At 47.9% G+C, this 23774-nt stretch overlaps 1 protein-coding gene across 1 annotated transcript in view; it reads right to left on the bottom strand.

The window, feature by feature from the left end:
- Positions 1-23774, bottom strand: part of LOC142009261 (tumor protein D52-like) — a 195419-nt gene that overhangs the window by 91484 nt on the left and 80161 nt on the right. The window contains exon 6 of the mRNA XM_074987052.1: positions 12372-12553. Within this exon, the coding sequence (XP_074843153.1) occupies positions 12372-12553 (182 nt within the window). The remainder of the gene's footprint in view (positions 1-12371; positions 12554-23774) is intronic.

The raw sequence follows: 23774 nt of genomic DNA, 5'->3' as shown, positions 1-23774 counted from the left end.
CCGGAGCGGGGAGGATGGGCGGGTAGTGGAGCACCCACGGGGACACATCTCGAAGAACCACCGTTACTACGGTGAGTAACCTTTCTTTCTTCTTCGAGTGTCCCCGTGGGTGCTCCACATTAGGTGACTACCCAGCAGTAACCCAAGATAGGAGGTGGGTAATCGGATTATGTGCAGCTTGTCCCCGAGAGGACCGCTGCCGAGAGACGGGTATCCTCTTGGAATACCCTGTGAAGGGCGTAATGTTTGGCGAAGGTGTCACAGGATGACCAGGTCGCCACTCTGCAAATGTCTTTTAGCGCAACGCCCTTGAAAAAAGGCTGTTGATGCTGCCACCACCCTAGTGGAATGAGCCCTGGGCGTGGCCAGTAAAGGAGTCTTTTTGAGTTTGTAGCACATTTTTATGCAAGATACGATGTGCTTAGAGATTCTCTGCGAAGAGAGACATTCTCCTTTTGATTTGGGAGCGATAGAGACTAGGAGCCTATCCGTTCTCCGGAAGGACTTGGTCCCGTCCATATAGAAAGCTAGCGCCTCCTCACGTCCAGGAGGTGTAGGCGCGCCTCCTTGTTAGAGTTATGAGGCTTTGGATAAACAAGGGTAAACAATAGGTTCGTTAGTATGAAACTCTGAAAGAAACTTTAGGAACAAGGGCTGGATGCAGCCGTATGGTTACCGCCTCCTTGGAAAAACAGTGCAGGGTGGCGTTGCCATAACTGCCTCAAGCTCGCTCACCCTGCGAGCTGACGTGATTGCGAGAAGAAAGGTCGTCTTCATCATAAGGAGGCAGAGGGAAACTGTGGCCAAAGGCTCGAACGGTGGTCCCCTTTTCGCATTAAGCACCAGGTCCAAGTTCCACAGAGGTGGAAGCGGTTTCTGAGGGGGGTATAGGCTTACCAGCCCTTTGAAGAACCTGGTAACCATGGGATGGGCGAACACCGTGTGCCCTTCCTCTTCGTGTCTGAACACCAAAATGGCGGCCAGGTGGACCTGAAACGAGGATAGCGAGAGTCCTCCTCTCTTGAGGTCCAGTAAATACTCTAATATCACAGCCATAGGCACCGAAAGGGGGCTAGCTGTTTGGTAGAACACCATGCCGTAAAGCGAGTCCATTTCTGCTTGTAGGTCTTCCTGGTGGAAGTCCTCCTGCTACTTTCTAGGACTTGCTGCACTTCCTCCGTACATGTGCTCTCTAGGGAGCTGAGCCATGGATTAACCACGTTTGTAGTCGCAGGCCTTGGGGGTGCGGATGCACTATGGACCCCTGGGCTTGCGTGAGCAGATCCAGCGCCACCGGAGGGGACATCGGTGGCCGGTCCGACATGCGCAGGAGTAGGGGGAACCATTGCTGTCGATCCCACGTTGGGACTATCGGGATCATTCAGGTTCCTTCCCTCCTGGCTTTCTGCAACACTTTGTGGATGAGCACTGTGGGAGGGAAAGCGTAAAGCAGGGGGCCCTTCCATGAGATCGCGAAGGCGTCCCTCAGGGACCCCCGTCCCAGTCCTGCCCTGGAGCAGAATCGTGGGCACTTCTTGTTGTGCTGAGTAGCAAACAGGTCTATCTGGGGAAAACCCCATGCGTGGAAAAATCGGTTGCAGCAGATCGGGACGGATCTGCCACTCGTGCGTGAGTGCGAAACGCCTGCTCAGCTGGTCTGCCTTCACATTGCGAGCGCCTGGTAAGTACGAGGCTTTCAAGGTTATATTGTTGGCGATGCAGCAGTTCCACAACCGGACTGCTTCTACACATAAGGCACGGGACCGAGCTCCTCCTTGCCGATTTATATAAAACATGGTGGAGGTATCGTCTGTACTGATCCCGACTACCTTGCCTTTCATTTGGTCTCGAAAGTGTCTGCAGGCGTTGAACACTGCTCTGAGCTCCAGTATATTTGTGTGCAGTGACTGCTCCATGGAGGACCACAGCCCTTGCGTCACCTCTTCGCCCATGTGTGCTCCCCACCCTATGAGGGAGGCATCTGTAGTAAGAAAAACCAATACGTGTGGTTGGTGGAAGGGTACCCTTGTTAGCAGGTTCCCGGGGTTTACCCACCATTGCAGGGATTTGCGCACCTCTGTTGTGGGCGACGCCATCCTGTGAACAGTGTGTGCTGCCGGTTTGTATACGCTCGCCAGCCAATGCTGCATGCTGCGCATGTGTAACCTGGCGTTCTGTTCTACGAAACGTCGCTGCTGCCATGTGGCCCAGCGGCTGTAAGCACGTCAGAACCGGCACCATAGGGCTGAAGGTGAAGCCTTGCGCGAGGGAGCCGATGGCCCAAAAGTGAGTCTCTGGTAGATACACCCTCGCTGTAATAGAATTTATGCGTGCCCCTACGAACTCTATGTCCTGTGTGGGGTCTGTCTTTGATTTTGTCAGATTGATAAGCAGGCCGAGCGAAGAGAACGTGCCTGCTGTGACACATATTATGCGTAGTACCTCCTCCTTCGAGGCCCCTTTGAGTAGGCAGTCATCCAGATACTGGAATATAAATACCCCCTGTCTGTGCAGGTAGGCTGACACCACTGCCAAGGTCTTGGTGAAGACTCTGGGGGCTGAGGAGAGCCCAAACGGTAGGACCTTGTAAGTCGAGGGCTGCGAACCAATCTCCATCGTCTAGTGCCGTAAGGATGGAGGCGTTTGTGATCATCCGAAAGCGTTGCTTGCGCAGGTACCGGTGAGGCCTCGAAAATCTAAGATGGACCTCCCCGTGAGGAAGTACCTCGAGTAGAACCCTCTCCCTTGCAGTTGCTCCGTCACTCTTTCCACTGCCCCTACAAGCATGAGATGGTCTACCTCCTGCTTGAGCCTCGCTACATGGGAGGCCTCCTGGAGGTGGGGCCCCGGGTGGAGGTCATGGCGGTGGGAGCAACTGGGAGGGGATGGCGTACCCCGTGGCTATGATCTCCAGCACCCATTTGTCTGTGGTGATCCTTTGCCACTGGTTATAAAATGGTCGGATGATGGCCTTGAGCACTGGTTTCGTGCCCTCTGGAAGCGAGTCCATGAGGGAGGTTAACCTAATGTGGTTGTCGAAATTATGGTTCGCTAGATGCGCTGCGTAATTTGTCATTGGCAACAGTAGCGTGGAGGAGGAGTAGACCTTTCTGCCCAACCGCTCTAGCTTTTTGGCATGTTTGTCTGTTCCCCCACGTTGCGACGACTCCACCACCAAAGAATTTGGTTGTGGGTGGCTGAACAGGAACTCCATGCCCTTCGTCGGCACGAAGTATTTTTTTTTTTTTTTTTCGCTCTCTTGTGGACAGGCGGAATAGTCGCAGGAGTCTGCCATATCATAGTGGTAGACTCCAAGATTGCGTCATCAGCGGTATTGCTATTTTGGAGGAGGCCGGAGGTCTCAGATTTTTGAGGAGCTTATGGTGTTGCTCTTGCACCTTTGCTGTCTGGATGCCTTGCGTGAAGGCCACCCTCGTAAAACAGCTCTTGGAACTGTTTGAGATTGTCCGGAGGATGGACGTCCCCCGGGGCCGTAGCCTCATCCGGGGAGGAGAGCGAGGAACCGCTGGGGTACGTCTCTCTGGACCCTTCCGGTTCCTGCTGATGATGGTACACCCTCTCACTAGAGGTTTGCGAGGAAAAATCTCGGGGTTCCATAACCAGTCCCCCCTGAGATGCTTAAGTCTCTATCCCCGGTCGCAATTGCCCTCGGGGGTACGAGATCGTTTGTAGGGATTTTTCCCTAGTAGATTGCCGATGGTGTCTATGCCCTGCATGGTCCCAGCCAGGGTGAGGCTGGTTGCAGAAATGGAGAAGGGGGCTCCGGGTAGGCTGGGGGGGGACCCCTGCCTTCTAGTTGGAGTCTGCAACATAGCGGAGGGCTGTGAGAAAGCAACTCCACAGCCCTGTGCGGAGAGGGGCTGCAATGCCCCCTCTTGTGTGCAGTCTTCCCCCTCCCTTGAGGAGGTAACTCCGCCCCTGACATACAGGGGATCCCGGCCCCGTCCGCACCGAGCTCGGCACACTCGAAGGCGGTGCCGCACGTGCGGTGTCCTTCGGTGCCGGCAGGCTGCGTGCCTGCGCGCTCTGCACCGCCGGTTTTCCGGGGGTCGGTGGTACCGGCGCTTGTTTAGCCGCCGCCCTGCCTGCGGTGCGGGGCGGCTGGCTGATTATCGGAGGCTGAGCCGCTTGCACGTGGCTCTCCGTGCCGCCGCCGATCAGCTGTTGCTGCGGCTGGGGGCTGCTCGCTCCTCCCGTCCCGCTCGCTGTTGCTGCCGGCAGGGATCGGGCTGGGGGGCATACAGGGGATTCCGGCGTCCGCACCGAGCTCGGCACGCTCAAGGGCGGTGCCGCACGTGCCGTGTCCTCCAGTGCCGGCAGGCTGCGTGCCTGCGCGCTCTGCACCGCCGGTTCCCCGGGGGTCGGTGCCGCTGCCCGCGGTGCCGCCGGTACCGGCGCTTGTTTAGCCGCCGCCCTGCCTGCGGTGCGGGGCGGCTGGCTGATTATCGGAGACTGAGCCGCTTCCACGTGGCTCTCCGTGCCGCCGCCGATCAGCTGTTGCTGCGGCTGGGGGCTGCTGGCTCCTCCCGTCCCGCTCGCTGTTGCTGCCGGCAGGGATCGGGCTGGGGAGCATACAGGGGATTCCGGCCCCGTCCGCACCGAGCTCGGCACGCTCGAGGGCGGTGCCGCATGTGCGGTGTCCTTCGGTGCCGGCAGGCTGCGTGCCTGCGCTCTCTGCACCGCCGGTTCCCCGGGGGTCGGTGCCGCTGCCTGCGGTGCCGCCGGTACCGGCGCTTGTTTAGCCGCCGCCCTGCCTGCGGTGCGGGGTGGCTGGCTGAGTATCGGAGGCTGAGCCGTTTCCACGTGGCTCTCCGTGCCGCCGCCGATCAGCTGTTGCTGCGGCTGGGGGCTGCTTGCTCCTCCCGTCCCGCTCGCTGTTGCTGCCGGCAGGGATCGGGCTGGAGATACTTTCCTCCGTTTCTGCGCTGATGGAGTGAGGGAGGCAGCTTTCCTTTTAAGGGCCCCGGAGGGTCCCTCCTGCTGCGGCCGCTCCGGCGCTTCTGGCTGGAGGGCCTTATCAAGAAGCAGCATTTTTATCCTCATCTCCCTGTCCCTCCGTGCTCTGGTTGTTAATTTAGCGCAGAAGGCGCATTTCTGTGCCACATGGGACTCCCCCAGGCACCTTATGCATAGACTGTGCCCATCAGACACTGGCATCGCCTCTCGGCAGGACTCACGTTTTTTTAAAGCCTGAAGAGGACATTGTTGGTGAGTCTTTGAGTTTTTAAGTGGGTACTTAGCACCTTCTTTGTGCTGTTTTCCCCATCCGATGGCCTGCCTTAGCAGGAGGGCTGATGGCCCTAGCTCCTGGCCTCCGGCGCTTGTTACTGGGACTGGCTGAGCTGTCCCTCTCGTAGCTTGTTCATTTTTGTTTTTTTTTTGTTTTTTTTTTTACAAAATAACAACCGGCTAGCTTATAGTAGCCTAAGTGCCTGAAAAAAACTTTAAAGAAAAACAGATAAAGTCGTTGAATACGCTACTTCGCCTTAGCCTAGTTGGATTCCGTCTGCAGCCGACGGCGGTTAAGAGGAACTGGCGGGGACCGGATCGCGCACATGGCCGGGAGCGCGCGGGGGAGCGGCGCGCACTGGCGCATGCGCGGTCCGGCAGAAACTGCTTGGAAGATCCGATCTGCGGCGCCGGGCGAGCCCGACACCTAATGTGGAGCACCCACGGGGACACTCGAAGAAGAATACTTAGTTCTGCCTTGAGTGCAGGGGACTGGACTAGAAGACTTCTCGTGGTCCCTTCCAGTCCCATGAGTCTACGACTTTATTAACACATTGGCAGAAACACAGGAAGCCAAATGCTTACCTATACAACAGCTCTTACCAACTCTAACAATTTTTTGTGTAAAAATTCCAATCATAGACACAACCATGCAGGCATTTATGTGCAGCATCTGTGGCCAAGCAATTCATTGAAGCAGATGAATACTTTTAATCAGATGCACAGTCCCACTGAAGTCAACTCACATATTTACAAGTGTAAAACAGCAAAAGAAGTAACTCTTATGCAAATGTGGGTAGGTGCACAAACTTCGTAGGTATGGCTTTAAGGTCAGTTGTTATATTTTGGCCAAATGTCTGAAATCCAAGGGCTTGTCTATATTAAAAGTGCTTCAGAGGTGCAGTTTCAATGTAGATGTTACCTAGGCAACAGGAGGGCTTCTCCCATTGGCACAGGAGATCCACCTCTCTGGGAATGGTAGCTATATCAATGGGAGAACATCATCCACACAGCACGGTCTATACCAGGAATTAGGTTACTATAACTGCGTCAGTCATGATTTTAGGTCTTTCCATACATCTCGTCACATTAAGTTGCTACTGTAGACCAAGCCTAAGAGATTTGTGTTCAGCACTGTAGTAATGTGAAATTAATCTCTTACTGTTTTCCCTTTCTTTGATGAACAGAAAACATTTTCAATTAATTTTACAGCATGACTTGAAAAAAAGAATAGGAAAGCCATGGGGTTTTTTTTACCGCTGGTCAGGAAAATTCCAATACAACATTTTTTGTTGACATTTGTGTCTTTATCAAAGGCAAAATGCTTCCTAGAGATGGTCTGATTTTGACAAAATTCTGCTGGAAACCAAATGGGGGTTCAATTGAATTCTGATTGATTCCTGCCAGCTTACCCACTCAGTGCCTCATTGCTGGGCTTCCAGAGTCCTGGGCAGCCAGCCATATGAATTGCCTCTGAGTTAGGAACACGGACACTATGGCTTCAAGGCACCACAGCAGCCCACCATAAAGACTACCCTGGAATTAGGGCTCCATTCCCTTAAATGGAGAATTTCTAGATGAGGGTGTTTTGGTGCAAACTGGAATGAATGGAATCGAATCTCTCACTCCACCTAGCTCTAATATGTTTTAATCCTAATATCAAACTTCATCCCTATTTATTATTGGAAACAGTACAGCTCAAATTGTCTTAATTAAACAAAACTGTCAGAGAAAAAACCAAAAATTCAACTACATAAAATATATTTTTAGAGTAATTAATTTCACCTCCTCCTGACCTATAGAACAATTTAAAAACAGAAGACAAAAGCATGTAAATATTTCCCAAATAAAATTCACCTCAGTAACCATTCAAGCAAGATAAAAATTTTCGTATAGTTTACAAACGTAACATTACTTAATGTTTTATGAAGATCATGAAGCTCTCATGCTCTGAATTATAACTAGCATCATCTGATTCTTTTCCTTCCTTCCCGATGCAAATTTGGCAAAACACTAAAAGGTGTTAACTAAATTGCCACAGGATGTATTGGAAATCCCTGCAACAGCTGCACAGGCAAACTTAAGTACCTTATAGATGCCATAGCCTGATAAAGTTGCTAGAGGGTTGCAACGGCCTTTGAAAATGGAGAGACTGGCAGAGAGGGGAAATTTTATCTTCTACTCATTGATTTGGAGTCTGGTCCCGCAAGCCCACATTTCAGAAAACTGACAAAATCCATTGTGGTTTTACTGGGAAGGGTCATTAACGATGCAGATGCAGATCTTGCAAAAAACAGTGCAATTCCCTCCCCTACTTAACAGTTCTTAAGAATCCTGTCAACGGATGACAGAAGCAGGTTACAACAGAATCTTTCTGTCATGGTTTACACACTATTGACATTTTGAGAGATCAGTTAAAAACAGCCACTATTCTTTTGAAGGCTTTGTTCCCTTTCTAAGCAAACCCCTCCCTGCCAATTTTCAGCCATAGAAAAAACACAAGCATAAACCTATTTTTCCATTGCATCTCTTCGCCTTGTATGTTATCCCTGGATGGACTGAAAATCATTGCACAGGACCTGCATTTTTAACTGAGAATTTATACAAGATTAAGTAATGCTTGTTAGGAAAAATTATGTCTATAATAACTGCAATATATAAAATAAAACTTCATGGATTTAATGATGCCCCATCTTCTTATTTTCCTGTTCTTCAAGAATGGCGGTAATATCTCTAACATCAAATAAACCCGACTTGGCAACCTGCTATTAGTGGGCAAACACATCTTTAACCCAACTGACATGACACCAGCAAACTGACTATGCACCAGATATGGCAGATTCTGATCCCAATGCAGGCAAACTTCAATAATGACTTATCACACTAATAGCAGATTTTGCAAATTTGTTCAGCAATATTTTCCAACAGGGGAAACAGATAATAGAATTGCAGGAAAAGAAGTACCTAACCTTCATTTCCCCAGGCTTCAGCCCTGGGAGGCAGGGCTTAGGCATCAGCCTTGAGCAAGGGGCTCTGGTTATAGCCCTTCCTTCCCTGGGCTGGAGCCCTGGACGTTTGCAGTTGGACCTTCTGCCCAGGGTGGCAGGGCTTAGACTTTGCTTTTGTCCTCCTGACTCAGGGCTTTGTGGCTAGTGGGGGCTCAGGCTTCAGTCCCCACTCCTGGCATCTTGTGGTGATTTTCACTATGAGAAGGGGATTGCAGCTGAATGAAGTCTGAGAACCCCTGTTCTAGAATACTAAACCAAAGGAAGCGTTGCAGACTCATCACTTCACATAGGATGATTTAGGGGCAATAATTACTTTTTCTACACCTTTCTTCTTATTGATATAAAAAGTACCATTTGGGGGGAGTTTAACATTCCTGCAAAGAAATTAAAAAGAGAGAGATCTGCGTGACTTGTAAGTATACCAGCACAAGATACCATGTCTGTTTCGGTAACTGCAGACTATATCTGATGTTTTTTCTGAACTTTTAATTTATCCCTGTACTGTCAGTTTGCAATCTGAAAATCAAGAGGTCTCCTTTCCGGCTCATGGTCTGCCAACAATAAATACCCCCAAACAGAACTTTGTAACCCTTTCTGTTGACAGAGTAAGTCACAGTATCAGTCCACTCTCCAGCTAGATTGTCTCTAAAGTGCTAATAGAAAAAAACCATTACAGTCATCACTGAGACACGGAATGGCTCCAGCAGTGGTTTTCAACCTATTTACCATTTCGGACTGCATCAAATATTGCTCTGTGATTTGAGCATTGTTCTTGTAAACCCAGGATTGGGAGCTCAATCCTTGAGGAGGCCATTTAGGAGTCTCGGGCAAATAGGTTAAAAAAAAATCTGTCAGGGATGGTTCTGGTCCTGTTGAGAGCACAGGGGACTGGGCTTAACGACCTCTCAAGGTCCCTTCCAGCTCGATCGGGTATGGTATGTATAAATAGCACAAGCGTAGCCGTGAGGATGTCAGACTGACCACAGCTCTTTGCAGATTGGGATGCAAGTGGCCTGTGGGGTGCAGGTAAAGAATCACTACTCTGAACACATGCAGAGAACATCTGAGCATAAATATATAAAAGGGTGATACAGTAAACCCTCAAGTTTCCTGGGGCCTGCATTCCATCCACTAGCTTGTCCCCAGGACAACTGGGCAGGGGGGACATGACACAAGCATCTGACCCACCGGTATATCCCTGTGGAGGAAAGGAACCTGTGCTCCCTGCCAGTAAGCTTGTCTCCCAGGCAGGGGTGAAGAGGGAGCATGCATCTCGCTGGCTGGCTGCTCCCTGGGGCAAGAACGGAGGCATAAGGAAGAGAGGAATGTGCATCCCACCAGCTGGCTCCTCCCCAGAGGGAGCCATGCTGGGAACTGGCTGGCATAACCCAGGCCCAGCCTTGTGGTGGGGGAGTATGCCAGCCGTCTGTTGGCCTGGGAGGGTCTTCATTGGCCACCCACTGGCGCTGCCTTGGGCTGCCAGAGGGGCTGGGCAGCAGAGGCCACAGCAGTCAGCTGCTCCCTAGAGCAGGCCTGGGTGATGGGTGCTACCAGCTGGCGGCCACTCACTGGGGTGCTTGCTGCTCCCAACGCTCATTCTTGCCCCTGTGCTTGCTGCCCCCCTGTGGTGATGCCTGAGTATAACTGTCCCACCCATCCCACCTCTCCCTTTCCATTTGATACAAAACAATCACATTCCCTGTGCATCCCATTGTCTTGGCACAACCATACCCTTACTCCAGTTTAAGTTATGAAAGAGGAAGCTGCATACCACATTTGGTGGCCCTAGCTCTTACCATCTAGGATAAACAGACTTACAGACAGATGGACAGTGAGAAAGATGCACATTTCCAAAATATATAGTAGGATTTAGGAAAGTAATGTCTCGTGTTAAATGATCACATTAAATCAATAATCTAAACAAACTGTATATAAAATTCCACAGAACTATGTAAAAAGGGTGGCTTTTCTTTTGCCTTTTTCCACCTTTAATTTTCTCTCTTTTCTGCATTTTAAAGTTAGCTGCCCTGAATATATAATATAGAGCAATTCTACAGACCTGATCCTGAGAATGCTGAGCACACTGAGCTCCCACTGAAGTCAGTAAGGCTGAAGGGCTTTCTTTGCAGGTGCTCACCACATTACAGAATTAAGTCCCCTTTATATTTAGCCTATATTTAGCCTGAACTGAGAAATTACCTTGTTTATTTCATGTCTGTGTCAAAAAATGTACAAATACTATTCATGGCACGAGCTATCTACCTTATAGTTGTCAATCATATCTGCTTTGAAAGTCACAGGCCTGTCAAACACGTCTGTTGTCAGAGAGGCAACACTGCACAAATCACTATGCCATTATTTTAGAAAACATTAGGGAGCAAAATCATGAATACACAAATGCTGTTTGATTACAAAATTACATTACAATCTTAGCACAAACTTGTTATTCCAAATTTAACTTTTGGACATCAAAATACGCTAAAGTTGGCTTTTTATTGTCAAAATAGCTTAAGACCGTTATTTTAGCTTGTGAAATGAGGGATTTCACACAACCTAACACAAATAATTCCAAACCTTTGTTATTAAGCTAGAATTGGATTTAAATGCACTGTAGTGTTGTGAATCCAAACACAACGACAATGTGCTAATGCATGAAAACTAAAGAGTGAAAGTGAACAAAATAAAGTGTATTTTGATTCTTAATGTGCCCAAATTTTCACAAAAATTTAAAAAATGCACATTTTAAACGAATGTTTGGTTTTACAACTTTGCCACACTGCTGCACCTGTCAGTTACTCACAAGAAACCTACTGCACAGAAGAGTAAACCTACAAGCCACATTCAGACATGAAAAACAAGAGGGGATTCCCATCAGCACCATCCAAGGGCAAGATCCTTGTGAGAAGCCAGTTCCTCAGCAGCTGCAAATAAGGCAACCAATGATATCTCTACTATGGTGCTGCCCCTAGATGATTCTCAGGCACCATTTTAACGATCAGACTCTGGCATCAAGTGTATGATAAATCTGATGCGCCACCCTCCTCCGGCTGCTGGAAGGGAAATGGAATTTTGTCTTTTCTTGCCTGCCCAGAGCCTCTTATCTGCTGCCTGACGGTGATTCTGCACTACTCTGTTCCTCTCCAGTTCCTATTTCTGGGACCTCCTTCCTCACCAATGCTTCCAGTTTCTGTTCTTATTGCTGTTCATACAAATCATGCTGCTGTGTGAGAGAGCTGACAGCTTCATCAAATGCCACAAGTTTCAGAATAGCAAAGGTGAAACTGTGCTGTTAATTTCTCACTGCTGTCAGTGCCGCTGGGCAACCTCTAACCCAGCTGCACAGGTATAGACAAGCGAAGAAAACAACAATCAAGTCAGTTTGTATTCAGTTCACATTTGCAATGTTTCTTCTTTATAATCGTAACAGCAAAAACATCTTTTTTATCAGAAAAGAAAAAAAAAAACTTATTTTCTACTGAAACACATAATTATAACTCACTGTTACGTTTGAAACCAACACCTACAAAAACAAGAATCTGACATTTTATGCATATATTTTGCTCCCCAGAAAAGCGCATACAAATATATTAGTGGTGCACTAATCTAATAACAGGCAATGAATATAGCCTGAATCATATTAATCTATTTATGTCATCTTCTACAGCACAATTTGTCCCAAACTAATTGTTCGTTATTCATTTGTGGTCAATGAACATTTCAAGGTGCAAAGATAAAATTCTAACAATTTAAAAAGCAGAACTAAAAGAAGAAAGAAAACATTAACAAAGTACATATCTTTGGCTCTCCAGTTAATATTGCATTTATGAATCACACATTTAACAAATGCAATTCTCCTCTGGGCTTTAAAAATTTGGAGCATTTGAACTAATGCCATGGCAATGACCAGTAGTGTAAGGGAATCTACTCTTAATTCAGGTGACTTAGAGCAAAAGCAAATCTTTTTGTGATTTGGATTAGTTCTCCACCTGAAATCTATAGTTCAGCAGTTTAAAATATATAAATTAGAAAAAGACCATATCTGAGATGATTAAAAAAAAGACTTCTAACTATGCAGGTATTCACATTTTATTTTACTATAATCACATTACTTACTCTCCATCTACTTCTGGTCGTTTGCACACACAGTGAAATTTGCCACCAAAATCAATATAAAGATCATCTTCTACAATGTAGAAAATTTGACCAAGGACAATTTTGTCTTTGGCAGGCCCGAGCTGAACTAAAGGAGAGCGTCTCAACATGGATGGGAAGGATTCCACATTCTTTGAAGCCACCTACAGATAAATATAAAAAAAAAAACAAAAACCACGTGATACACATATTTCCGTACATAAAATGCAACTGACATCTAAATGAGATACTATTTCTTATTTTTGATGTATAAACAAGAGCCGTTCACTACAATGCAATTTAAGATTTTATGTACTTGGTACCTTTTTTCATAAATTCTCTGATTTGAGAGAATTTCAATGTATGGTATGATATTTTTTGTGTCCAAAACATTTCACGTATTAAAAAGGGGCAATATTTTAACAGTTTAGTTGTTAAATAAATCTAATACAATAAATAATACTTCTCACCTATGTGGCAATGCATATTTTCAAAGTTTTTTGGGTTTTTTTTTTTTAAACAAAGATTAACCGATCATGTTATTTGTTTAAATTACTGAGGCCTATATAATTCTTTAATGGTGTATTCTTAGTTTATACGTTGTCCTTGCATGCACAACCTCATTAAAATCAGATTTTAATTTATTACATTTTGCTTCCTTGGTGAAGAGCTCCTAAAATCTGGCAGCACATTACTGACTGCAATTATTTGTTTAATTTTTGGCAATTCAGCTTGTGGGCTTTTATATTTAAACAGCATAAGCAACAGTCTACATTATGAATTTTGCTCTCAGCTTTTTTTATTTATTTTTCTTTATTTTCCACACAAAAATATGGAAAATATTTTACCACAGTAACGATATGGAAATACCTGTACAAAGCATTTTTTGTATTACCCATAGCTCAGCGGTTCTCAGACTTTTGCAGACACCCCTCCCCCCTTGTAAATTAAAAACACATTTAAAAATATATTCATTGCTATTTTAAATGCTGGGGATGAAGGAGGGTTTGAGGGTGGAGGCCCCTCACATAACAACCTTGTAATTCCTTGAGCGGTCACAAACCCCAGTATAAGAGCCCCTGCCACAGGGAATGTCTGACTATGTTTTTTTTTCCTCTCTCATAAACCAAAATCTCAAACAAAACACTTGAACACAAATGCCTACTGGTAAAACACATAGAATGTTCTTTTTCCCCTTGAAGACAGTATGGAACCACGACTCCTCCTCCTCAAACAAAAGGTGACCTTCCCCTTTTCTTCATGGGTTCAGGAAGGCCTGCTTCCCTAGTTCCCCAATGTCTGTCTGGTGAGGTTTAAATTATTTTCTTGAGAACACTCCTACCTGCATTTTAAAAAACATTTCTCCCAATCCAATTAAAAACAATCAATGAAAAACACATCTCTGTGAAACTGAGATACCTGAGGTACCATCTGTGTTTGCTGATGCTAACTGAGGATATGCGACCGTCACGAAAGCTCTGGAAACGAGACAAGAGCACTTAACTGTTTGGATGTGCATAATATTCGAGTCATCAGTGCCAACATATAATAACCAAAAAGAGAAAGAAGAAAACACTAAGAAAATTTAGAGCAAACAATAAATGCCCAACTCTATACACAGAATACTATGTACCCAAACATCCCATATAAAAGATTTCTTTAATATTAGCTTTAAGAAGTGAAAATCTTAAAATGCCCAGATATACCAAAGATATCCGAGCTGCGACACCAGGGCGACCCTGACATCTAAGGTGGAGCACCCATGGGACCACTCGAAGAAGAATCAGCTTTATGAGAACAACCCTAATAACTAAGATACCAAGTTTAGTTAATTTTAAGATGGAGACCTATGAATTACAACAAAAACAGCTTTTTGGGGAAAAGCAAGAGAATACAGGGAGGACTGCATAGATTTTTGAGACAGTACATCCCAGAAAAAGAAAGTGCAAGAAATGGACAATTTTCTTTGTAAATTGCAAACACAGAGCCAGGAGTGGTGGCTAGAAACAAAATTTATGGGACCACGGGAAACTTGGCCACATCCATGATAAGTTGTTGTTGGGCTAAGTAAAATCATGCTCGATTACGGCTGTTGCCGGACAAGAGCATTCCAGATTACAGAGGTTCAACCTGTACCTACTTCTACCTGTAGTGAAATTAGCCCATGTGCCAGTTATTTTAAAATGATAAATAAAATATTCCAGGCTGTAATAGTTTCACAACTTTTTATATAGTCAACAGAATAGTCTAAAATACAGAGTACCATTAGCTAGACTCTTATGACACTACCTATCCTTTGCAGTCATAAATCTAATCTCTTCATGGCAAAGAATTAATCAAACAACCAACTGACGCATCAGCAGTAATGTAACGTAGCATGAGACGCAAACGATTTAGTCAGAAAACTAAAGCATCACAAACTCCTTGAAACCATGTAAATATTTAAGTCAAAGAATCAAAAGCATGCTTAATAGGAAGCAAAGATAACTCTATCTCATAAATTTTAACAGATAATTGTATTATTTACAAATATTACAATGTAAAGAACACATACTCAAGCCTAAACTAACACACGCTGAAAAAAGTTAGCAGCTGCAGAACAGTAATCACATAGATAGAACAGTGCCATCAGGTTTTATTTGTCAATCTGGCAATTCTTGTTTCCAGTAACGTCATAACAAAAAGAGATAATTTTGAATTCCAACTTAATGGAATGCGCAAACAGGTTGGGTTGTCCTGACATTGCAAAACCTCAGAAATTGGAAATTGAACTAGAGATCTGGCAAATCTGCTGAGTCAGACACTACTAACGTAAACAGTAGCACCACAGGACTCACTAAAATACTTCTAAGCAACTGTACATACAAAACGCTTATTACTTAGAGACGGAAGTGTCTGTGGATGCACCGTAAGTATGTTACATAAAAACCTCCTGCATTACAATCACAAATGCACCCTTTTGCCCTTTAAATTTAGACACGCATAATATAAATTAAATTCAGCTAGGCAAAGTAAATTAATTTTACAAAAGCACGCGCAGTGCTTCAAGAACAAAAGCCAGATTCAACAGAAGTGCTGACAGCTCATATTAACAATGTGTTCTTCAGGTGATAGGGCAATGTCAGTAATGCTTTACCTAATCCTCAGGCTATGCTATGTGCTGCTCAACTGACACAAGCACCTAAAATTAATCATCCTAAAACCCTGTGACATTTGACTCCCCATATCTAAAAAGTAAAACAAATGCCTAAGGTTCTGCCTTGAGGGAAAGCAGAAATAAAATGTCTTGCCTTTTTTAGCACCTTAGAGACGATATCAAAATCTGGAATGGGTACTGACGGTATTCTGCATTAGACTTTAAGAGCATTGGGTAAAATAGTGTCAAGTGACTTACGAACCTAAGTCCTATTTTCAGAAGCGACTTAGGAATTTAGAGTCTACAGGAGGCTAGGAAAGTACTTATGAATTTGGGGGAATATTCCCTCTTGTTTTGGCATTTGCACTCAATAACTGGGCTACTAGGCTCAAGTAATCTGAGATGGAACACAAGCTGAGATGGGGAACAGGAGATCTTCTCATCTTACAAGATGCTTTGGGATCCCATGGCAACACTGATAGATATTTGCTTATTGACTTCTTAGCCAATTTCGGGTCATCGTATCCTCCAGTTTGATAGTTTGACTTACTCTCCCCAGCAGAAAACAGGAAAAAGGGATGTAAAGAGATATTTAGTTATCTGTGAGCCAGTGGGTGCCCACTAATCTGGTCTGCTTGTCGGACAAAGGAGAGCCTTGTTTTCATGTTTCAACTGGATACGAAGAAGTGCACCTGGGACAGGGCCTGACTTCCTGGACAAGAATTGGAATACTACTTCATCCAGAAACCACTGAATTGTCCATATATCATAGCTACTTTTTTATTCAAGGTCTCTTTTACGTGGATCCTTCTGATAGAGGCTCAGAGTCACTGCACCCACGGAGGATCTTTGATTTGATTACGATATTCCCCAATGAGCTGGGTCTGGACTGTGAAGGGACAATTCATAATAGCTGTGTCTACACATACACAAAAATTTGAAAGAAGTGGCCCTTTTTTGAAACAGAGGGAGGAGCGTCCACATGTGTAAACCCGTCTCTCAAAAGAAAATCGAAAGAATGGGGCACAGACTTTGAAATCTGAACCCCGATCCCGTATCAGGAAGATCACTCCCTTTCGAAATACTAAATCGGAAGAGTACATGTGTAGACGCTCCACAGTCTGCTCTTTCGAAATACGGGTCTGCCATGGTGCCGGTAAGCTGGAGCGCAGGGCCGCTCCAGCCAGCAGCAACAGGGTTCTATGGTCCCTGCGTTCAGCTGCCTTAGAGCCATTCGCACGTAGGGAACCCATGGCAGTAAGCTGAGAGCATGCTAGGAGCAGCCTCCCCACGTGCTCCAGCTGTACACTCCAGCACCAGCATGACCAGCAGCCAGCCCACCTGCGAGCCCCATACCCCCCCCGAATCCCCGCAGGGCTCCCGGGCAGAAAAAAAGGGTCCCCTCATGGACGGAGCGGGAGCTGTGGGACCTCCTCGGCCTCTGGAAGGATGAGGAGGTCCTGCACCACATGGAGGTCAAGCGGCGCAATGCCACTGCCTTCAGCTGCCTGGCACAGAGGCCTCCACACCTGGGGCCACCCGGAGCGTACCACGGAGCAGGTATGCTCCAAGGTAAAAGAGCTGCACCAGGGCTATGCCTGGGCTAGGGACCAGGATGGATGCTCCAGGGCAGCTCCAGCAACATGCCCCTTCTACAGGGAGCTCTGAGACATCCTGGGGCCCCAGGAGAGCTCCCCACCCCCAGCATTCCTGGACACCTCCAGTGAGGAGCTAGAGCCAGAGGAGGAGGAGGAGAAGCCCGAACTAGGGACCCAAGAGGGTGAGGGGACCGCCGAGTGGTCGAGTGAGGAGAGGAACCTCCCCATTGTTATCTCCTCCTGCTCCTCCAGCCAGGTGACCGGGAGCCGGACATCCCCGGACGTCACCGAGGGACCGTCTGGTATGTGCAGGGAGGGGTGCACACCTGCTCCAAAGGGTGGGGGCAGACACAATGGCTAGTCACCCACACATAGGACCAGTGGTCCCAGGTCACACACAGGCCACCCCTCACATGGGATGCGGCACTCCATGGTGGCGCAACAGTCATGCCCAGCACCCCCCCTCAGTGGACAGCGCCGCAAGCTGCACAGGGGTGGCGGCTGGTCAGTGCCAGACAGCACCTGGGGCCCGCACACCGCAGGCCGGGAAGGGCCACCTACAGGAGAGACCCCTGGATGCACCCCCAGGCTGGCAGGCCCTGACCATGGGGGGGCAGGTCAGTGCCCCCAGGGGGGGTCAGTGTCCATTGGAGGGGCAGGGCCCTATGGGGTGGGCTCAGGCAGGTGAGCCACAGCCTGGTCCCCTCTGTTCAGGGCACATAACTGACACTGACATAACTCCTCCTCTCCACACAGCCGCACCATCTGTGGGCCAGGAGAGCCCTGCACCGTTGCTCGTCCCCAAGAGCCCGCCCGCAGCCCTTGGAGGTGCCCGGACGCCACCCCAAGCAGCGTGCCATCAGGGCCATGGCCGGAGGGTCCCCCGCCGGCCCGAGGAGGATCCAGCCAGCCAGCGCCAGACCGAGGTGGCCAAGCAACGGCTGCAGCTCACCCAGGCCGACATGGACTGGAGCAGGGCAGCCTAGGAAAGGCTGCAGACCACCATGGAGGGCATTGGCCATGCCCTCTGGGACCATATGGCCACCGTTGACCACCTCCTAGCCTCCCCCCAAACAGCTCCCCCCTGCTGAGCCTGCCCCCGCTGCCGAGCCTGCACCCTCTTCCCCCACGGAGTCCACACCCACCAGGCCTACTCACCAGAAATACCTGCCGGTGCTACCTGCACCCTCTCCTCCCCGCCAGGACCTCGTACCTGGGGAGCAGGGGCTCCAGGACCGACGGGGCTTGCAGCCCACCACCCCTGCCCTGGAATGAGCGCCTTGCCCCCCTCCAAGTTAGGTCCCCCCCCCGAAGTTAGGTTCCCCCTGTACACAGTTACCAACAAAAATAGTTAAATGTTTCTTTTATTGTTCACCACTCCGTGCTGTGCTCCTCAGGGGGACGGTGGGTGATGGATGTGCGGGCGCAGTGGTGGTGGCAGGGACGGTGGGTAGCGGATGTGCATGGAGTGGGTGTGCATGCGGGTCAGAGGTGGCCATTGGCAAAGGCCTGCCTGAGGGCCTCCCGGATGCAGTGGCCATCCTGGTGGGCCTGCAGATGGGGGCAGCGCCCAGCTGCTCATAGCCGGTGCTGGCCAGAGGGCACCCCGCCCCAGAGACATAGCAGTCCCCCTTTCCCTCCGCAACATTGTGGAGGACGCAACAGGTGCCCACCACCTGGGGCACGATGAGGACCCCGACCTCCAGCCGCATGAGACGGCACCTCCACTGCCCTTTTAGGTGCACAAAGGTCCGCTCCACCACGTTGCGGGCATGGTTGAGGCACTGACTGAATGCCTCCTGGGTGGGGTCGAGGTGTCCCATGTACGGCCTCATGAGCCACGGCTGCAGGGGGCGCGCCGCATCTGCCACCATGCAGAGCAGCATGGTGACATCCCCTGCCACCGGGATCTCCTGCTGGGGAATGAAGATGCCGGCCCCCATGTGCCAGCAGAGGCCGGAGTTCCGGAAGACCTGGGCATCGTGGGTGCTGCCGGCCCAGCCCACATAGAGGTCGGTGAACCAGCCCCTTGCGCCCACCAGGGTATGTGGAGCACCACCAAATGGCAACCCTTTCGGCTGACGTACTGGCCAGCGCTGTGTGGCAGGGCGCAGACGGGAATGTGCGCGCCATCCAAAGTGCCGATGCAGTTCAGAAAGCCCAGGTCCTCGAAGCCAGTGACGGTGTTGTCCAGATCCCCCAGGTGGACAACCCTATGGAGCAACATCACATTGATGGCTCTGATAACCTGCGAGGGGCGGGGAGGTAGACACATGCTCTAGTGTGGGCGTGGCGGCCATCTCCCTCCGCCTTGGGCCACTCTGCCCCCCTCTTATCCAGCCCCTGCCCCATCTCGCCCCTTGCAGGAGGGTTCCCCTTGCCCCAGCCCCTTCCACCCACCCACCCCCCCAGCTTACCTCCATAAGTACAGCCCCAAGGGTGAACTTGTCCACCCCGAACTGCTGTCCCACGGAGCGGTAGGAGTCCAGGGTGGCCAATTTCCAGATGGCAATCACGACCCTTCTCTCCAGGGTGAGGGCTGGCCGCATGCAGGTGTCCTGGTGCCGGAGTGTGGGGGCGAGCCCGTGGCAGATCTCCTCGAAGGTCTGCATCAACATGTGGAAGTTCTGCAGCCACCTTTCCTCACCCCGCTCCCCTAGCACCACGCACTCCCACCAGTCAGTGCTGCTGGGGTGGGTCCAGAGGCGTCGGGGCACCCAGGGGAGCGCCTGGTGGTGCCCCGGGGGCGGGGAGGCCCTGCAGCCCCGGGGGGACCGCCCAGCCACCAGATGAGATCAGGTGCAGCTGCGGCGAGGGTGCACAGCACTGCCAGCGGGGCATCCATGATGAGGGCATCCTCCTGCAGGAGCTGTCGCTGGGCCTCCATGGTGGGCACGAGTGGGCTCTGCTGGGCTGGGAAAGGCTGGGAAGCACTCGGCTCGTGCGGAGGGGAGGGCGGAGGGATGGGCTCCTGCGGCCCTGGAAGGGCTTGTTGGCCATGGGACCCTGTCCGTGATGTTTCCTGCCTCCCTTCTTTCGAAAGGGGGCTTGGAGCTATGTGGACGCTCTCTTTCAAAAGACCTCGACGGCACTTCGAAAGAGCGGATCGAAGTGCCAATCTGAAAAATGGTGGCAGGTGCTCCCTTTCGACAGGCGCTATTTTGACCACCAAACTTTGATTTTCACCCTTTCGAAAGGGTGCTCATGTGTAGCCACAACTAATATGAATATCATATGGGTTTTCTACTTTCAGAAATAGAAACAGAAATAATGGGTCACCCTAGATAATATCTCCATTCTGCTAAGCATCTCTTATAGGAAATAGTTTGCACCCTAAAGCTCTCTTATGTGCAAGCTTGCCCTGGAAATAGGCTTTGTCCATAAAACTGGAAGCCACAGAAGCTGCAGATAAAGATGTGTGGATGAACCTGGTTCCTTGACACCAAGGAAATCAACAATCAAAATCCTAATTCAAAAGGATCTGGATAAACTGGAGAAATGGGCTGACGTAAACAGGATGAAGTTTAATAAGGACAAATGCAAAGTGCTCCATTTAGGAAGAAACAATCAGTGTCACACATACAGAATGGGAAAGGACTGCCTAGGAATGAGTACAGCAGAAAGGGATCTGGGGGTTATAGTGGACCACAAGCTAAATATGAGTCAACAGCGTGATGCTGTTGCGAAAAAGGCAAACATGATTCTAGGATGCATTAACAGGTGTGCTGTGAACAAGACACGAGAAGTCATTCTCCCGCTCTACTCTGCGCTGGTTAGGCCTCAGCTGGAGTATTGTGTCCAGTTCTGGGCACCGCAGTTCAGGAAGGATGTGGAGAAATTGGAGAGGGTCCAGAGGAGAGCAACGAGAATGATCAAAGGTCTAGAGAACATGACCTATGAAGAAAGGCTGAAAGAATTGGGCTTGTTTAGTTTGGAAAAGAGAAGATTGAGGGGGGACATAATAGCAGTTTTCAGGTATCTAAAAGGGTGTCATAAGGCAGAGGGAGGGAACTTGTTCTTCCTTGCCTCTGAGGATAGAACAAGAGGCAATGGACTGAAATTGCAGCAGGGGAGGTTCAGGTTGGACATTAGGAAAAAGTTCCTAACTGTCAGGGTGATCAAACACTGGAACGAATTGCCAAGGGAGGTGGTAGAATCTCCATCACTGGAGCTATTTAAGAAGAGGTTAGATAGATGGCTTTCAGGGATGGTCTAGAAAATGCTTGGTCCTGCCATGAGGGCAGGGGGCTGGACTTGATGGCCTCTCGAGGTCCCTTCCAGTCCTACTCTTCTATGATTCTATGAACATCTGGGTCTCACTGAACTTTTTTTGTGCCAAGAAACATCTCACCTCTGGACATATTTTGTCTTCTACGTGGACAATTGTCTCAGAAGGGATTATGGTGTGATGAATATTATCAGAGGTCTGTCCCCTTGCGGCTGTCACTCCATGTGCTGGGCCTGCATGCATGCCCTTTGGGGGCACCCCACCACCCTATTCTGCTAGGCCAGAAGCACTGGTCTCCCTCAGAAGAGGCAAACCCCTAGCACAGCAACACAGATGCTGAATCAGCTCAGCTCTGTGAGGTCTCAGCTATAGGCTCTTGACAGCACTCAAGAACTGGAACACAAAAGGAGCCCAAACCCCAAATAAATCCATCTTACTCTGTATAAAAGCCTTACACAGAGAAAGCTCATAAGGCTCCCTTCTCTTATCAATGAAAGAGAGAGCTGCACAGCTATGGCTCTCCACCAGGTAACATTTACACTGAGTTTGATAATAAAAAAGAGTGTTTTTATTAAGTATCAAAAGTAGGATATAAGTGAATGCAAGTAAAAACAGATCAAAGTGAGTTATTAATCCAAAATAAACAAAACACATCAATTAAGCCTAATGCACTAAGAAATGTCTTAGCTTAGGCCCAATCCTTCTGGGCATCTAGGAACTGTTCTATTACTTGGATCCCCCACTTTGCATCCCTTTTGCCCAAGGCAGGAATTCTTTCTGTTCAATTCAACATCTTCTCATCTAGAGTGGAAAAGTACAATATCCAAAATGGGTTTCAGCATCAGGTGACCCGGCCACATGTCCTGGCAGGACCAGCCACAATCCAGACTTACTGGAAAAATAAAAATATTCACAGGTTACTGATCTGAGGACCAAGCAATCTGATTAATGACCCTCTTTAGCACATCTAGATTTATAAACAGATTCATATTTCATATTTCTAATGTCACATGTATGAATGATACAAGCACAGAAATAGAATATACACATTCAGCAGATGATAACTTTAAAATCATGCCACAGGATGCATTTGGCCAAATCCTCTTAGAAATCCATATTCATATGCTAGTCTTCATAAATCACTGGGGGGCCACAACATATGGATCTTCTTGAGATTTATTACAAGCCCATGTGCCTGAAGCAGGAAGACTCTCCACCAAGTTGCTCCAATGAAGATGAAATTCTAAGGGCTGGTATACAGATGCCCCAATGCTTTGCTGTGGACTACCATCACCAGCAATACATTCATTTACAAGCAGATGGCATAAAATACAAATATATTGCTAATTTTCTGTGTGATTTCCAGGATTTCTCACTAACTCTTGTTTTGTGTGCGTTCAGCTTCTTCTAAACATAACTCTACTCTTGGATCACTTTCTGATTGCTTTGTTGGTTTCTCCTCATAATTCCTCCCCTACCTAAAGAGAATTGAGAGTGCAGACCTTTGGAGCTCTAAGCTGTTCAATTTCCTGTCAAACATTCCAGACTGTCTATGACATAGTTAATCATGATACAGATACAATTAGAAAAAACTGGAAAATAATGACAAATAAAATTCAGATGGACAAAATGGTGTGAAACATCTAGGCAAATAAAGTGCAAATAACTATTTTCTGCAGTCAAAAGGAAGAGATTAGGAAGCTATCACACAAACCACAAGATAATGGGTATGTTCAGTTTCCTGTGTACATTAGGTCAGTAGGAGAAATACTAAGAATCTGGAATCTCCCTAAAACTAAATATTCTGCAAGGCAATATAGCTTGAACAAATGATGGAAAAACCATAATCACACACCTCTGTAAAAGATCCCCAGCTAACAGAGGAAGGCCATGTGCATTTTCTGAAGTAAACACCCACCCAACTTAATAGCAAGGGTGGTCCCATCCCACCCAATGAGCACCAGGTCTTGAAAAACTTACAAATCTATCTTATGTCTGCTTGCAAGGACAAGCATTATGCATGTTGGAATGTGTGTGAGCCAAATGAAACATGGATAAATGAGATGGGCGTCTAAATTCCAGCAGTTGTGGAATGAATGATGTGTTAACATAAAAGCAGTATGTGAAGAATGCAACTATCATGTACATAAATACAGGTTTACCAGTGTAAAATGCTGACAAAGACAGACGTCTCCTGCCTTTTCACAGCAAATAAAAATAGAAAACAAATGTGCTGTTTGAAATAGGTCTTTCACAGTGAGAGGTACAGTATTGTCACAGCAGTTAATTGGAAAACAGGAAGAAGTAGGAAGTTTGCTATGAAAAAAAAACCTCATCTGACTTGGTGCAAATCATTACCAGTATGTTACCTGAACTGCAGTTCTTTAAAATAAGTATTTCATTTCTATTGACTAGCTCACAAG

This window comes from Carettochelys insculpta, chromosome 2, assembly GCF_033958435.1.
Source record: "Carettochelys insculpta isolate YL-2023 chromosome 2, ASM3395843v1, whole genome shotgun sequence".
NCBI lineage: Eukaryota > Metazoa > Chordata > Testudines > Carettochelyidae > Carettochelys > Carettochelys insculpta.
This window is presented reverse-complemented; position numbering and strand designations above follow the sequence as displayed.